The sequence below is a fragment of the Rosa rugosa genome, chromosome 3 (assembly GCF_958449725.1).
Source record: "Rosa rugosa chromosome 3, drRosRugo1.1, whole genome shotgun sequence".
In the NCBI taxonomy this organism is placed as follows: domain Eukaryota; kingdom Viridiplantae; phylum Streptophyta; class Magnoliopsida; order Rosales; family Rosaceae; genus Rosa; species Rosa rugosa.
This window is the reverse complement of record NC_084822.1, coordinates 7,346,124-7,364,080: the sequence shown is the minus strand read 5'-3', so window position 1 is coordinate 7,364,080 and position 17,957 is coordinate 7,346,124. Positions and strand designations below refer to the sequence as shown.

The window sequence follows — 17,957 nt, the reverse complement described above, 5'->3', positions numbered from 1 at the left end:
TTGTGTGATTGCAATTCAGATGTCGCTTTATTTTATGCCCATTGTGTGACTTTCATTCAGACGACAGTTTTTCAAAATATCCATTATCTATTTTCAATTCAGACGACAGTTTTTATTTCTGAGTCATTGTGACTATTGTGCACATACGACAGTTTTTTTGTGGTTATTGTTGTCCTAATAGAATGATTCAATGCATTGTATATGCTGAAACTGAAATAAAAAATGATCAAATTAACAGTAGCTGATCAATATATAGAAGAAATTGTTATAATCCACATCATGCACCAAAATAGATTGTGCAAAGGTAATCTTTCATCTACAAAAGGAGTACCATAAGAATGCTCAAATACCATAAGAAAAGCATGTAATTCATATTGTTTATACAAAAAAGTACTATATAACTCCAAGGCCATCCTTGTTACCAACTATGAAGGGTATATTGCTTGCTTATATTCTTCAATCTCAACAACTCGAGCGGTTCCATCAGTAGATACTGAAACAAGGAAGTCCTTGTTGGCAGATACAGAGAGAGACTGAATGGGTTCTTGAAGGTTCTTACACAATCACCAAAGAGACTATCCCATAATCGGACCTTCCCATCCGCACAACCTGTTGCTAGGTACCTAGATACCCCAAGCCAGGTCAAGCATGTCACTCCATCCTGCCATACAAGGAACATTTCTTCCATTAGACCAATTGCAGAGATTTAAAATCTGAAGTATGACATCCAACAATTGACATTTAATGGAAGCAAACAAGCTGGTGACTATAATAAATTAGATAAAGAAAAAGAGAACCAGATGGTGATAATCATTTGAAATAATGTAGAGATGAAACTCTCACAGAGCTCATGGTCACATGTAGAACGGGGCAACGAATGTTGCAAATCCCAGATGATAAGCTTGTTATCCATACCTCCTATTGCAGCCCAAGGGAAACTACATACACAATTATTAAGGCATGAGTACAAAAGCAGTAAACTCAACGAGTTAAGAGATGTACCTTCTTGAGTTATAGCAACCTATAGCAAATTTTGTTGTAAGACATTTTAAACGCTAATCATAGATGGAACAAAACAATTGCAATTGTACTTAAACACACAGAGATATAAGTTTTGCATAGATCCTTAGGTATGGGGAGGAAAGCTATAACCATTGAAACTTTTTGATCATCAAGGTCCAGTAAAAACAAAGATCAGAATTCAAACAATGAACAAGTTCTATATATCTATACTTGGCTGCTACTATAGTTTAAAGTCAGTTCTCCATTACATGAAATTAGATTATAATACATCTAAAGTTGTTGATTACATTAAAAATGAAGAAATATATACCTGTCTTTCCAAGCTGCTTTGTTAGAAAGGTTGGATCCTCCCACAATGCCCACTGTAACAACCTGAAATCCAACAAGGATATAATCATCCACTGAGACACTCACCACCCAACCCCTCATAAAAAAAAAAAGAGCCCTTGCATATATGTAAACTTCTAGACGAATAAGTTATGTACCTTCTTGAGTTCTCGCATGAATCCTAACATTTGCGGAGTAACATCCTAGCATTCCAATGAAATGTATGAATTAGATATGTTTTAAAGAGCGTGTACATATATATGAGTACATCCATATTGAATCAGTAAATTATTGTTTAAGATCCCTACTTAAAAACAAAAGAGACTTAGAGGAAACTAAAACCAGAGATATCGTACCTTTTTGGGAGCAGTGAGAGTCCCATCAACATCAAACAAGGAAATCACTCCAGGCTTCATAACCGCCATTTACAGTCTGCTACTTCTCCTGCACACCAAATTCAGAATAACACAATGCTCAACTTAAAGTCGAGATCTTTTGATCAAAGAATTGAGCTTCAGCTTGTCCAAAATGGACCCTTTGAATCGAACACTAGAATTCGACTTTGGAAAATAACATTATGCAATTATAAAGAACCAATGCCCAGAAAACTAAGCAATAAAACAGCAAACAAGTATCCACCCAGATGTTGAAATTAAATTGGGTTTGTATTAGTAAAGACTTATTCCAACAATACAATAACTCAACCTGAAACACCTCCAAAGTATTATGAAAAGCTTACTCAAGAAATAAGTGTAAAATGTGTTACCAAAAGAGGTCACAGGGACTCATGTAAAAAGTGAACCACGAATCATATGATCTTCCACGTCGTCCACGATTGTCATCCTCGCTGTAACCAAAGCATTATAATCAATCTTCCTGCCGGTACCACAAAAGAGTTTAACAATAAAAACACTAGCCTTATCCTAAAACTTACCTCCTACTGGAAGAAAGGGCAACAATGATTGTAGTATAAACAAGAACAATGGAGGCAATGAGGGCAGTTCCAAATGAAATCCTCACTACATACTTGGTCCCGGCCTATCAAAAAGCATAATCTCAGTGTCAATTCCCAAGCACAAACTACACAGCAACGACGACATAACCAAATTCCAGAAAGAAAAACTACCTTTGCTTTCTCCAGCAGAGGCTCAATTCTCAATCGAAACGATTTGGCAAGAAGCTTTGCTCGATAATCTTTGGGGAAAACATAAAGCACATCGCCTTCATCCGAGACCTGTTGAGACCATCTTGAAAAATAGAATTTCAACTCACTAAACAAAGCTACAACCACAAATTCCATTCATTCTTTCTTTCCTAACAGCATGGAAAGAACTATAGATATCAATTTTTAGAAAATAACTACCTCCAAGAAGCCCTCAGTGTCGGCAGCGAGAGCCTGCAAAGCGTTTTGAGCCTCATTGAGCTTGAGCCCAGCTCTGCTGGAGACGTCACCAATCGTCACTCTCCCTCCGCAGGCGTCGACAACGTCCATGGTGCGCTTCCTCACATCGGACGGTAGCTTATCGTTCTCGATAGCTCCGCTAGGCCTAATCCCGGTGACTGCGTCGAGGCTGGCTCGAACGACCGTCACCGAAACCCTAGAATCTCGAACCTTGGAAGAGAACCCAGGGAAAATGGGGGTTTGGGAGAGAGGAAAGGTGTGGAGGCAGTCGGGAAAGACCGAAAGAGTGAGGATTTGGATATGAGGCGAGGGCCTACCTTTCGGGAGGCAATCAACTTTCACCAGTACCGCTGCGATGGGATTCTTCGTCACCTGTCACCGACTCGATCTGGGTCGAAGGAGCTCGAGCTTCTTGTTCTTCCGCTCATATATAGAGAGAGGCCGCCTTGGATTATGTAAGAGAAAGAGGAATCGAAGAATTGGAGAAGAAAGGGTTTCCAATCTAGGCTCTCTCCGGTCTTCTGTTTTGAAGCGATAGGGATGGGATGAGGCGGAAACTGGTTTAGTTGTCGGGGAGAGGAGAGAGGTCCAAGGTTTCAAAATGATGGATTTGGGGTCTAGGGTTAGGAGATAGAGGGAAAGAGAGAGAGGAGAGAGGTCTAGGTTTTAGATCTGATGGATTTCGACACCGTGTAGAACAGAGAGATATGGTTGAAGTGAGGAGGCACTGATAGTTCATAGTTGTGGGTTTTGGTTATGGGTCTGTGTCTGTGTCTGTGTCTCGATAGAGAGAGTGAGGCGCTGTCGAGAGATTGAGGAGCTGCGGGTATTTTTGTTATTGTTTTGCTCGAGTGTTAGGGCTTCAAGACTGGCTATATCAATTTGGACAGAGATTCACACAACAGAATTTTATAAAAATGTGGTCTGAATGCACCCATTTTAAATTTGGGATCTGTCTCCAATCAATTTGACTTCCCTCTTTAGGGAGGTAGAGAAAAATGGTGGTGGGAAATCTCCCTCCTTCAGCCAAACATATTGATCAGACCACAGTTTTATTATTTTTCGTCGTATGATTAATACATGTTGGGGGGAAAATTTTGGGTTTGAGACGGCGTTTGGCACCACTTACATGGTGGGAAACTTGCCGCTCAATCTTTTAAGCGTCACACAACGGTTTTGTCCTTAAACGCCTTCTGAATTAATTCATAAGTCCATATCAGACGACAGATTTTGTAAAAACGACGTCCGAAAAAATAAAAATTAATTAGACGACAGAAAAGTATGATACGTCGTGTGAGAGGCGTCGTCTGATTCAATTTTTGTAGTAGTGTACAACCAGGTGTCGGATGTGTGATGATGCCGATGCTGATCAGGGTGGGGAAGTTTTGCCTATGAGGTGAGTTGGAATGAGCAAGTTAGGTTTCTTGTTATTTATATCTATAGATCATTAGGTTCCCAACTCCTCGATGAACTTATATAGATCTAAATTTACTAGTCATTATGTTAATTTTGATCAATTTATCTTTTTAATAAACTCTGGTGGTTTCCATCTTCATGTTACATGTTGATTCAAAATTAACCATTCTTGCTGCTGCTTAGGAAAAAAAAAAAAAAAAAGCCAACAACTTGATCGACTTCGATTTGTTTATTAACTTTTCCGATAAAGAACTTATTTTTAGTCTTGTGAGACCAGTGCTGCTATAGTGCCATATTTTTGGGTCTGCTATAGTTCTATAGTGCTTGATAATATTAGTTCCTTCGATCTCTTGTGTCTTGGAACCTTCAAATGATCAAATCTATCGGAATAACTGTTCGTATATGATTTATGAGATGACATTTTACTCTTATACATATTTGGGAAGAGAACAGAGTTGCTGTCTTGCTGATGTTTTGACAAAATTTGGTGCCTTTTTTTTGGTTTTGAAATGGTTTGGTGGGATTCACTATTTTTATTCTTTATTATAAATTATATGAATATTGATCGGTTATATCTTCCTTCTTTTTTTTTTTTTTTCTTCTCGTTATTCATTATTTATGGTTGAAAGGTCTTGATTTGTTCTCCTTTTCTTGAATCCTCATTTACTTAGAATTTCATGGATTGATAGGAGGACACTCTACTTCTATCTATATATCGTTTTTCTGGAAAAGAAAATGTATATACATGCATACCACACAACTCATGGACCCCCAAACGTTCTCTTTAGAAACCATGATAATCCTGAATTGAGAATGGCCTCAAAAGTCGTCATCTTATGTTAGATGCAACTCCAAACACTCCGAAGGAAAAAAAAAAGATCGAAAACATAGTCTCGTGCCTGTGAGGTTTAAGTCGGGAAAAAGAAAAAGAAAAAAGGAGAACAGAAAACATAGTTTGTTTATGTTTGGTTTGAAGAAAAATGGCCTCAAAATTGTCACCCTAAATATGTGAGATGGAACTCGAAATGAAAATTGAATAATCTTGAGCATTTTGCCTTGGTATTGAAATGAACTAAAATAAGTTTTGCTTACTATGGGTTGGTATGAGGAGTTTAAAAAAACTAATGTGTAATCCAAGGAGCCTAGGAGACGGCGTGTGGGGTGGAATAGGCCAGAAGAGGGTTGGGTAAAACCGTGAAAGTTAATCGTGATGGTGCCTTTCAGCCGGCAATGAGGAAGGGATGTGCTGGTTTCGTGATTAGAAATTCTGAGGTAACTTTCCGGGTTGGTGCAACTAGGCCATTCCCATCGGTAACCTTCCCCTTTTTTATGCGAAGGTGGTGGCTCTAAGAGAAGGAGTGCATATGGCAGTGGCCTTATAGTGTGAACATGGTGTTTTTTGAGACTGATTGTTCTTTATTGGTTCAAGCTCTACCAAAAAATGAACCAGATTTGTCCACTATGAGAGTGTTGATTGATGAAATGAAAGTAGTGCTGCAACAGCATCCAAAGCATAGGATACAATATGTACCAAGAGAAGTAAAGAAAAAGTGATAGCCAAATTTGATTTGTAACTGTTCCGGAATTTATAAGAAATGTCAACGAATTGTAATCGTTAATTGATTTAATATTTTTTTTTTAACAAAAATAAAAAATTTACTTCATTTTCAGAATAAATTTATCTTTGAATATAAGTTTTTTCATTTCATGTAAATAAACGTACCGTAAAAGTGTAAATACAAGTAAATAAGATACTCGCCCGAAAATGCCAAAACTACTGTAAACTTACAATTTTACCCTAGAAAAATAGGATTAAGGCGGGCTCAGAGTACTCTCTCATCCTCCTCACTCGCTCAAATTTCCAACACGCTCTCTCTTCTCTCTCACTCTATCCTTTTCCACACACAAAACGACATGGCGTTGTCAACAGGCCTCATCACCTCCACCACCTTCCTCTCCGGCGAGACGTCGTCGCTGGCCAAGCCTTCTCTCGCTTCCTCCTCCTCCGCTCTCAGGTTCGCCTACCCCAATTTCCCTGCTAACCTCCGCATGGCTCGCACCCCAACCCCACTCGCCGCCGTGTCCAAGCAGGCCACCACCACTCCACGGGAGCCACGTGGCATCATGAAGCCGCGCAAGGTGTCGCCGGAGATGCAGGCCCTTGTCGGGGTCCCTGAGATTTCTCGCACCCAAGCTCTGAAGCTGATCTGGGCCCACATTAAGGGCAACAATCTTCAGGTCTACCCTGGTTTCTTTATAAAGTTTCAATCTTTATCAAATTTTTGAATACCCTTTTGGTGATTTAGGGTTTTGTCTGAAAAAGAAATTGTGGATAAGGTTGTGTCAGTGTGTATGAAGTGTCACGCTTTTTGTTACTGAAATTGGTTGCTGTGTGGCTATGTTTTATATTCTGCTTGGATAAGGTTGTGGTGGCATAGATGAAATGTGGTTTTTAGTTTAATTTGTGTAATGAGGTTTTAGTAGGGTTTGGTATTTGAATCTGGCGCCTTTATGTTTGGATAAGGTTGTGAAGCCATACGATGAAATGTGGGTTTTCGGTGTTACTTGTGATGCGTTACTTATCTGGTTTAACATGGAATGTTTGGATGGTTGTTCTATGTATATATTGTAGTGTGTGCTATTTGATGTGTATGAGATCGGGTTTTGTTGATTCTATGTTTGGGAGTTCGTTTCTAATGCGTTTAAAGATTGGAGATTATGCTGTTTTCAGATGGATTACATTACATGGTTTAGTGAACAACCTGGGTTTGTTACCCAGGGTTTTTGGTAGTTGGGTTTGCTCGTTAGTTGTTATTCTCATTAGATTGGACTGGAATAAGGCTGTCTGTATGTGAGTGAAAATGAGTATTCTCCAATTAACAGAGATACTTTTCCTTTATTTTGGTTTCAAAATTGTTTTTATTGCTTTTGGGTACCTCTGTAACTGTTGAATCTGTATGTGTTTAGATCTATGTAGATTTATTTAACCCTGCTATGGTATCACTCTGTACTTTTGAACATTTCTTTTTGCTCAATCAGTAAAACATTTTCAAAGCATGGTGTTATGGACGGATAATGGGTTCTTTATTTTCAAAGCAAAATCTTCACATAGGTTCATGATTAGAGTTTTGAAAACTGACATCTAATTATGCAGTTATCGAGTGGTTTATGATTATAGCTGCATAGTTTTGAAAAGTGATTATTTATCTAACTAGTATTGATTTTTTTAACTTTTCAGTTAGTCCTCTAACTATGCAGTGATGTCTGCTATAGACTGGTAGTTGAATAGTTGGACTTTCCAAAGTCCTAATTTTCATGCGTGGCCTACAAAACCTAATTTGCAGCATAAGGGTTTTTAGCTTTTCTAAGCTGTTTATAAGTGTGGTGCAAATAATCTTAATACTTTTGCATGTTGCATACTTTGAGTTACAAATAACATTATACTTTTGCATAGTATAGTTAAGAGTTACAAAAAACCTTATCGTCCTTACTACTAGTAAGATGATTTAGACTTTACTGCTCCAGTTCACCAAGTAGGACTAGGGTGTAAAATTTGGAAATTTATTGTGAATGAGGATCAGTTTTCAAATCGACTGGAATCTCTTGTAATGCTATTGTATATGGGTTACATGAACTCCTATAAGGGACACGAAAGATGAAAATATTTTACTGATATTTGTTTTTAGTTTAAAGTTTAAACTATCATGTTGGTCATTTGATTATCTAAGTTCAAAGCTTCAAAAGAAAACAAAGAGTAGGAAAAAGAGATCTAAAACTTTCTAAGGTTTTGACTTTCTAATGTTGTTGTTTGTTAGTCTTTACTGGCAGTCACTTGATAAAAAATGCAGATCCACCAAGTCTAGTTGAAAATTTGTGATTTTATGGCCAAGAGCTGGTATCATTTTGTTATTTGTGGCCAAACAATTCCTCAAAAACTCGTGTTTGATGCAATGATGCTGGTGGTTATTTATGGAATGAAAAATGCCAATTAGCTGAAGCCTTGGCCTTAGCTGTTGTAGTTTGTGACATTGTATACAAATGGATGAAATTTTGGTGAGAGCATAGGAAGCTTGATGAACTTCTACATTATGTTGCATTTACTGTAACACTTTAATTCACAGCTTCTCTTGTTGGTAGTGTTGAGTTACTGCTTATAGCACTTGCTAACTTATCTCTCACCTGTGATAAGTTCAAAGTGTGGCACAAAAAATGAAGCATTTTAAATTGATTGAGCACATGATCTTTGCTTATGCATTCAACAAGCTCCATGTGGGTGATAAATTGCTTTAGTTGCTGCTTTTTTCACTTTTCATTTTGAGCTATTGGCTTTGCTTGCATCTCTCCTTGTCTACAAAGCTTGTTCATTCTTAAGTGCATCTTATGGTTGGGATTCTAATAATATTTGTCATCCTACTTTTATCAGAGAATATTTCTACGATCCTAAAGTAGGATACTTGGTTGTGGCTGAGTTTCATATAGAGATTGTGATTGTATTCTAATAATTTATGTAGCTATTGTTTTCCCTTTCCCTCATTATTATTACTTTGCATTTCTGTGTTAACTACCTTTAATTTTTATTTTACTGACTTGGTTTTGCGGCATCATTCTTTTTAGGACCCTGAAAACAAGAGGATCATCGTTTGTGATGATAAGCTGAAGAAGATTTTTGCAGGGAAGGACCGTGTTGGCTTTCTTGAGGTTGCTGGACTGATTACCCCGCATTTCCTTTGATCCAACCTATGTAGGAGAACAAACTTGGAGCCACGGACTGTTGATGCAGCAAATATTTTGAATCCTGGGGGTTCTGTTTTGGTTGATGATGTAGTAAAAACAATGCTGCAGCAGTAGGCATTTAAGTGTTTTATATCTAAGGAACTAGCTATAGTTAGAGTTTTTACTTGGATTCCTTATCATGGATGTAGGTGTTGTAGCTAAATGCAATTATGAGGTGCTGTTGGTTCTGCATTGGATTAAGTTTCAAGTTTTCTGGAATCATTATCTAAGAATTTTAGCGGTGCCTATATATCTTTCGTTTTGTGCATGCAACTTGATTGAACATTCTCAGGATTCTCATGATTGTCCGTAGTTAGTCGGATCAAAATGTGGTCTATTCACATTTGAAGCCCCAAATTTCCTTGAAACTTTTGTCTTCCATATAAGTTTTACTTATCTCAGGCCAGCGAAAAGTAATTGTTCTCTCCCTTTACTTCATACGCAACACATCTTTTCTAACTTTAGATAATTAGCTGATTTTGAGGATTTGAATTTTAGTTTTATATGGTAAATGTGTTTTTACAAGCGTAGGAATTCTTTGAAATTTAATGTTTCACAACCGACCTTAGGCGGAAAATTAAATTACCAATGAAACATTCGTTGGTAAGAGACTCCCCATGTGTCGAGGAATATTTTGTCGAAAAAAGTTCGTTAGTCATCTCAACTTCAACAAATCCGGCATCACATTTTATGAATATCATAGGTCAAAATTAGGACACAACCCAATAGAGGGCAGTGCTATATACAAATGATGTTTTAAACAATCACCTCTCATTCTAACCAAGAGCCAAAACTCATCACTTCTTCATGAGTTCCATGGTAAGGCTGGGCAGAAAATTTTGTGGCTTAAACCACTTCAACCAAGGTAGCATGAAAAGGGTCCTAGAGGGCTAGAGATGACATATGTTGGTTGCTGTATCTATAGAACTGAAAGGGGCTCTTGACCAAATGCCCAAATTTGGCTCAACAAATGCCCACTTACTTCATTTAATGGTAAAAAGTCAAGTGACCTCCGAATAATTAAAAAGTCATTGGAGACTTCACCAGAAAACGTCACTGGAGGTTGCTAGATTCCCGTCACTAGTCGCGGGGCGGTTGTCGGAGACTTTTATTACCCCACACAATAAAACCCAATAAATTTTTATTAGGGGCAATAAAATTTGATTGTGTATTATTGGGGGGGGGGGGGGGGGGGGGGCAATAAAAACAGACGCCGGACTCCAATCACTGGTCACCGGAGGTTTCCCAAAAAGGTCGTCGGAGATCTTATAGGTCAATTGAGAGGTCGCCAGAGACTTTTATTACCCCCCAATAAAACCCAATAAATTTTTATTGGGGGGCAATAAAAGTATATTGGGTATTATTAGGGGGGGAAATAAAACCAGATGCCAGCTGACTCACCGGGGGTTGCCGAAGGTCCCCAAAGAGGAGATCTTATAGGTCAATGGAGAGGTTGCTGGAGACTTTTATTACCCCATAATAAAACTCAATAAATTTTTTTTAGGGGGCAATAAAAGTTTATTGGTATTATTAGGGGCAATAAAACATGACGCTGGAGGTTGCCGGAGGTCCCCAAAGAAGTCGTCGGAGATCTTATAGGTCACCGGAGAGGTCGCCGGAGACTTTTATTACTTTCCAATAGAACCCAATAAATTTTTATTGTGGGGCAATGAAATTTTGTTGGCATTATAGGAGGGCAATAAAATCGGTCGCCAGACTCTGATTACCACTAGTTATCGGAGGTTGTAGGAGGTCCCTAAAGATATCGTCGGAAACTTTTATTATCCCCAATAAAACTCAATAGATTTTTTATTGGGGGGCAATAAAAGTCTCCAGTGACCTATGAAATATCTGACACCTCTTTGGGGACCTCTAGCTAGGTTTTCGGAGAAGTCCAGCGGCCGGAGCTCATTGACCGAATTTCGGCAGCCGATGAGCGGATTCCGGCGTAGTCTCCAATGACCTCTCTCTGAGAGAGAGAGAGAGAGAGATTGTAAATAAAAAAAAAATACTTAATTGAATATTAGGGTAAAAAATATATAATTTATTAGATAAGTGGACAATCTTAAGATGTTTAGATATGTGAGGTTAGTGTATACTGTATAGTGATCCAAACCTAAGATACAATTAAGGAAAAAAAAAAAATCCTACCTAATCAATAGATGATCAGCTGATGAGATGAACAAACCGAAAACAGGAAATCGATCGCTACCGACCCAAGTCTCAGCCACATTGCATGCAATGCCATCTTCTAGAATATTGAGAAGCTTTTACGCTCCTTGAATATTCAACATTGTTAACAAATATGTACGAATTTCCGCGTAGACCATGCAGTGTTGTCCACGATCGATAGTTCGATACACATGTCATGATCAAACAGATCATTATATCATGAATCTTGAGTTTAGACTAAGCTAGCAAATAGCTAGACTGCTTTACTTCTGGAAGATGGAAAATATGCTAGCTTTATATATGTACCATCGTGATCGGAGGTGTACATATTTGGCTTTCTTTGATAGATGAAACCTTAATTCATCAAGAAGTTTCTGATTATATAGAAAATAAGTATTATCCCGTTCAATCACTTTGAGCATTAAACAGTCTCATGAAGAATTTTCAGTTTCATCACTCGGTCTTGGCCTTACCCTAAAACTGCAGACTGTTTCAATTAATGCTCTAAAATGGCAGAGTCTTTCTAGATTTGGGTGCATGGGTTGGTCACATTTGCCCAAACCACACGGCAAAAAGAGAAGTCAAAGCCAACTAGCCAAGCAGAGCACGTATGATGATTATGTTATCTCCTATACAAAATTGCTGATTAAGAGACTACTGTTGAGACAGTAAAAGAATGTAGGCTAAACAATTTATTATATTTCGTGCGTCGTCCATCATTTTGAATAAGTGCATTGTGAATAGATCAAGTCTTATGAAGCTGCCTGTAAAATCAAGGCGTTTTACTGTCTCTTCCAATCTTCCATGCATGTTCTGATTGATTAACTCGATCGCTACGCACATGGCTCCTAACGATTGGACAGCAAACACCTTGATCATTCCAATGTCTCATAAAACGAACTCTATATAAACAACAGAGATCAAAGACATTTCCATCTGCAATTAAAGCCAGTTAATTAGCAAGTGTTGTTAAAATTAAGCACGATGGCTCGTTTTCCCTTGTATTTCATCCTTGCCTCTCTCCTAGCCCTAGCTACTCTGCATGGAACCCATGCAGTCGAGTTCGTAGTCTTTAACCGGGCTCTCAACACCTCTGGCGGAGTCCGCTTCAGAAACCAGCTATAGGGAGGAACTACACCCAGCAACTGAGCAAAGGATGAGACTCGCCACAAATTTCATCTGGAACCTCTTTAAAGAAACCACAACTGCGGAAAGAAAGAACGTGTCACGAGTAAGCTTGTTCGTGGATGACATGGATGGCATCGCCTATACTATCAACGATGAGATTCACGTCGGGGCTAAATAGATACAGGTACATATAGTCTAAAATTTAGATAACATCCTAGAACATTCCCAGCTTTTTTTTTTAAATTCTTTTTTGTCCTAGTTTTCACTTAAAATTGAATCATTAACCTAACCTACTCCTAACCCAATTTCTAACCTCTCATATGTTACTTAAAATTTCTTGCATCCAGGGTATAAAAGGCGATATCAAAACGGACTTCAATGGGGTGTTATTCCACGAGATGACACACGTGTGGCAGTGGAACGGTAAGGGTCAAGCTCCCGGCGGATTAATAGAAGGAATTGCAGATTTTGTGAGACTGAAGGCCGATTATGTTCCTAATGGGTGGGTGAAACCGGGCGAGGGTCAGCGTTGGGATGAGGGGTATTCGGTAACTGCACGATTCCTAGACTATTGCAATGGCCTCAAGAAAGGGTTTGTGGCAGAGCTTAACAAGAAGATGAGAAATGGTTATAGTGACAATTTCTTTAGCCAGTTGCTTGGGAAGACAGTTGATCAGCTGTGGAAGGACTACAAAGCCAAATTCAGGAACTAACTAAGCATGTACAATAATTCTGCTTATAGCTAAAATAGATTACGTACTATGATGAATAAGATGTGGGGTTTCTGTATGTATCCACAGTTTGAGAGTGTCTGTTGTAGTGAAGTAAGTTATATGTATAATCCGAATACGTGGAACTGCGTTAGGATGAAAATGGAGCCAAAAATCACATTGCTTTGGATCAATTTTACATACACATATATGGTGTTTTTTCTATTTTTCTTTTTTGTTACATGAACCAACAAAAGAAAAGTTTATCAATAATAATTATGTGAAAATCACCAACTTCTGTTAATCTTCGGTTAAAAACTTACATGTGCATTGCACATGATCTATATTAAAGAGTAGTTTGACGAAAATGCCCATTTAAAATATTGTGTTTAATAAAAAAAATCCTAAATAATATTGGAGAAGGTGTGTAGGAAAAGCTAGGATTTAAAAATAAAGGAGATGAAAAAACAGAGGCTTTTTATGCTTTAGAAACAGAGGAGTTGTATTAGTAACTGCTTAACTTCTTGCTTGATTAGACATTACATATTTATACAAGTTACTAACCGACCTTGATGGACTAACTCCACCAACCTATCTTATGTGGTTAATTGTTAGTAGACAACTCTTAGAACCCACGAGTCACGACACTAGGTTATTTACGTGATCATTCTAGAAATGTGTTGCACTAACATGATCATTATAGTTCATATCTTGATGTAGAATACTTTAGAATCACAATGTGCATTACTCTTCAACACCTTCACTGAATAATCAAAGTAAAACCAAACCATTTTCAGTTTCGGTATGGTTTGGGGTCAAGGATTGATCTTCTAGGTCATCAATACAAGTGCTTCTGCTAGGTCCTGCACCGAGTTGTTTCAATCTTTTTGTATGAGGTTCCTCTTCCCCTTCCTGATGAATACAATCACTCACAGTACCTGTAGTACTACTAGATGATGCATTGGATTGTTGAAAGCCTCGCTTGGTATTTTTAATGCCAACATTGCTCTGCTTCCATAATGTTTGCCGAAGCTCCTCCACATCTTTCTCATATATCAACCGGACTCCACACTTCTTCACTTGCAGAATTTCCTCATCGATTCCTGCCTTCAAGTACCGAGATAGAAATGAAAATTCAAGCTGAGAGTAGATATCCTGCCACTTATTTATAAAGTATCTATCACGGTGCACATAGAACAACCAAATGTGATCCGACACTGGTTGACCCCACTTTTCCCCAAACCTCTGAATAGGGCTAGTCGACAACCTTTGTCCATTGAGTCTCAGTGAGCAACCAATCGCCATCCTCAACAACGGCTGAAGTGGTTTTTGGAGTCTAAAAACAGCACACAAGGCAAACCCCATCCACTTAGAACTGAACCAACCTTGACGAAGCTCTACAAATATAGATGACCCCACACTTTGGTGATTAAACCACTTTGGAATTTGATTTCCAGGAGAAACAAAGTTGAATCGACAATAATAGCGACGATCTGCCTTGGGTGTAGGTTCCTATACCAAAGAAACACGATGTTAAAACATGGATAAACTTGAGAGAAGAGAGACAGACTGACAGAGAGAGGGAGAGCACCTCAAAGTATCGTAAAAGCAATGAAAGTGCTACACTCTTAAATCTTTGCTTCTCCACCATCTTGAAACAGTTGTAGCATTCTGCGGATAGCGCATTGCATTGTTCTATTGGGTTGGAAAATGTATCCAATGAAATGCAGTTGCTAACTTTCACCCGTACATGAGAAGGAAGCTCTGATAATGTCTGAAGTTTTTGGCAGTACTCCAAGTTAAGATATTCAAGTCTAGAGAGTTGGCAGATGCTCAAGGGTAGTTTAACGAACTGATTTCTGCTGAGATTTAATTTCGTTAATAAAGACAAGCATCCAAGATCACCGGGGATCTCTCCTTCAGAAAGATTGCAGTCACTTAGATTAAGTTTGGTTAACGAATGCAAACCAGATAAACAAGGCAGCGACATTCCTGCTGGAATGTGACTTCTTCTTAGCAATAACTGAAGAGGGTGGAAGATGATATTCCAGGATTTAGATGATTGTCCTTTACATCCAGCAAGAGATAATTCTTTGAGATTTTTCAAAAGAGCAATTGAGGAGGGCAGTTCTCTTAGGCCAGTTCCACTCACATCAAGCTTCTCTAAACATTCTACATGACCCAACTCATCCGGCAATTTTTCAAGCTTTGAGCAACCAGAAAAATTAACAGCTTTGAGAGATTTTAAGTCACACACACTGCTTGGAAGAAACATGAGATCTCTACAATCTTTCAAGTTCAGCAGCTGAAGTCTATCAATCTTTCCAATAGAGGAAGGTAGTTCTCTTATGCCAGTGCCATTGACATAAAGCTCCTCCAAACTCTCTAAGTGATCCATGTTATTTGGTAGTTTGTTAAGTTTTGAGCACCCAGAAAGATTGAAAACTTTGAGAGATTTTAAGCCATGCACACTAGCAAAATGCACAAGATTCTTGCAATCCTTCAAGTTCAGCAGAGCAAGTCTTTCAAGCACTTCAATTGATGAGTCAACCCTATACAGTTGTGTACAACCTTCCAGAAACAGAAGCTCAAGATATGGCATAGCTTTGAAGTTTGGGGTGCAGACAAGATTCAGAGATCCACTGAGTTTAATGGTTTTTAAATTGTATAAAGGCTGTCAAGTAAAAGCACAAGAAATTTAGCTTCTATAATGCAGCGATTCCTATAAGTAATGAAATATTAAATAAGTAACGACTTGATATACCTCTATTCCCAGGGGAAAATTTCTAATGCAACTATGGCACATATTAAGTTCTAGTAGCTTCTCAGGGTTGAAATGCGATGGGAGAGATTTTGACGGATACCCGGTCCATTCAAGAATCCGAAGACTATCGGGAAGATATTCAAGGCCATTAGATAGCTTCACATTCTTAATCACGAGGTATCTCAATTTGTTCATCATTAAAAAGGATCTAGCATTCACGTCCACGTTTACTCCTTGCTTAGTTGAGTCCAGAACAATGCTTTCTATTGATTCTGTTCCCTATTAAACAATACCAATACAAGATAATAAAGGCTCTGAACTTAAGAAAAACATTTAGTAGACTACCTTTTCTGATGAATTATATGAAATAATCTATTGGCATATAATAACTAATATTATTCTTGTAGTAGATCACTTACTGTATTTTTGGTTAAGACATGTTTGATGTCTTCAAGAAGCCACAACCTACTGCGCCTGCCTGGCTCATCAGAAGATTCCCGACGGACAATTTCCCGCCCCATTTCTTGGAGCAAACCATGCATCCATAATCTTCCACACGAAATAGTCAGAAGAGATCTCTCTGCCAGGACAGTTATTCCAATGGTTGCAGAAACGTCGAAACTGGTTAGTACTTTTGTTACTCGATCTTTCTCCTCTCCACAAAAGTAACATGCAATGTCTAGGAATATTTTCTTCTCCTCATCATCTAGACCATCATAACTTATTTTAAGTATGTCAAAAATTTCCAAATTACAAACTCTTCCTAGTTTGCTCAGTGCACTGTTCCATTCACTTAGATCTCTTCCATGCAAAAAAGAACCTAAGACTTCAAGAGCTAAAGGGAGACCCTTCGCATAATTCACAACAAAATCAGACACACCAAGAAAATCTTTTTTAGGGTTATGTTTCTTAAACGCTTTCCAGCAGAAAAGTTGAAGAGAATCCTCATTATTTAATTCCTCAACCTTTAATCTTCTCTTTACTCCATGTTCGATTAACAAATGCTCATTTCTAGTTGTGATTAGAACTCTACTTCCTAAACCAAACCACTTGCGGTTTCCAGCCAAATATTGTAAATGGCTTGAATGGTTCACGTCATCAAGAATGAGAAGAACCTTTCTGTTACCTAACAATCTCTTTATTATGGTGGTTCCTTGATGTAGGTCTAAGATGTCATCCTTTTTCATCCATATCCCAGAAAGAAGTTGCTTTTGTAGATGAAGTATACCATATTTCTCAGCGGCATTTCTAATATTGGTGAGAAGGAAACTAAATTCAAATTCACAAGAGATTCTCTCATAAACAACTCTGGAAATTGTTGTCTTACCAATTCCACCCATCCCCCATAATCCAATAAAGCGAATGTCCTCCACCCCTGCACCTAAAAGCACATTTATTGGCTGCAATCTTGAATTTATTCCAACTAGATTCTCCACAAAGGTAAATGATGTAGGGCGCAATTTCGTCCATATCACTTCAACAATATTTCTGATGAGCTTTGCTTCATACCTACAACAAATTTTGAATGGACGAAATTACTCATGTTATTCGCATGGTTATTATAATTAATCTGAGAAAAGAAACCATGTTTGCATTGTACTCAATTTCTTTTATATTCTTGTAATAACATTTAAATAGCAACAGAGGCTCGATCAGATTGGTCATCTTCCTATATCTTTGTGAATTTTAACATAACCAAGAGCAAGAAAATCGATCAACTATAGTAAATTAATGCCACAAAAAACAAAAAGTTATATGCATACCATTCCTTCAAAATCCAGCCAGAAAAACTTGCCACTTCAGTTAAAGCAGATTTCCACTTTCGCACTTTCCCATTGTCATCCATAAACCTTTCTTCATGTTTACTGAACGCTTCACTGAAACTCCCCGTTTGCTTTCTTACATCAGAGGGATGAACATCATAGAAAATTGGCAGCACTGTTTCTCTTGCTTTCATGCATTCAAGAATTTTTAGAAGTTCATCTAGGCACCACGTCGATGAAGCATAATTTTGTGAGAGAACAATGAGTGCAAATCTTGATTCTTCAATTGCCGCAGAAAGTTCTGGAGATATAGCTTTCCCTTTTTGAAGTTCAGGATCATCCCTGAAAGTTATTATTCCTTGATGTTCCAATGCAGCGTATAAGTGGTCTGTGAAAGCCTTCCGAGTGTCATCTCCTCTAAAACTCAGAAAGACATCATATTTCCATGGTGGAGTTGAACGGATAAGAGATGTAGAGGG

The 17,957-nt window shown here is 38.2% G+C and overlaps 3 protein-coding genes across 6 annotated transcripts; 1 reads left to right on the top strand and 2 right to left on the bottom strand.

Moving 5' to 3' along the window:
- Window positions 1–226: 226 nt before the first annotated feature.
- On the bottom strand, window positions 227–4,061 carry LOC133739169 (uncharacterized protein At5g03900, chloroplastic-like). Of its 4 annotated transcripts, none has more exons than XM_062166899.1 (8): window positions 2,714–4,061; window positions 2,477–2,584; window positions 2,285–2,388; window positions 2,117–2,197; window positions 1,707–1,794; window positions 1,509–1,553; window positions 844–1,395; window positions 227–661 (listed from the first exon to the last, which is right to left on the bottom strand). In XM_062166899.1, exons 1-5 carry the CDS (start codon window positions 2,840–2,842, stop codon window positions 1,776–1,778), a joined length of 441 nt encoding a protein of 146 aa, XP_062022883.1. In that variant the 5' UTR covers window positions 2,843–4,061; the 3' UTR covers window positions 227–661; window positions 844–1,395; window positions 1,509–1,553; window positions 1,707–1,775. The 4 variants fall into 4 exon arrangements, with proteins under 4 accessions (XP_062022883.1, XP_062022884.1, XP_062022882.1 ...); XM_062166900.1 differs by having other exon boundaries at window positions 916–1,395; XM_062166898.1 differs by having other exon boundaries at window positions 227–938; window positions 1,334–1,395.
- A 1,937-nt stretch (window positions 4,062–5,998) lies between these two features.
- LOC133740958 (uncharacterized) lies at window positions 5,999–9,191 on the top strand. Its single transcript, XM_062168893.1, has 2 exons — window positions 5,999–6,406; window positions 8,783–9,191. The coding sequence occupies exons 1-2, from the start codon at window positions 6,083–6,085 to the stop codon at window positions 8,897–8,899; spliced, it is 441 nt and encodes a 146-aa protein (XP_062024877.1). The 5' UTR covers window positions 5,999–6,082; the 3' UTR covers window positions 8,900–9,191.
- Window positions 9,192–13,722: 4,531 nt separating this feature from the next.
- On the bottom strand, window positions 13,723–17,315 carry LOC133737126 (TMV resistance protein N-like). The gene is made up of 4 exons (XM_062164745.1): window positions 16,135–17,315; window positions 15,716–15,994; window positions 14,543–15,625; window positions 13,723–14,463 (listed from the first exon to the last, which is right to left on the bottom strand). Exons 1-4 carry the CDS (start codon window positions 17,053–17,055, stop codon window positions 13,723–13,725), a joined length of 3,024 nt encoding a protein of 1,007 aa, XP_062020729.1. The 5' UTR covers window positions 17,056–17,315.
- Between the last annotated feature and the right edge of the window lie 642 nt (window positions 17,316–17,957).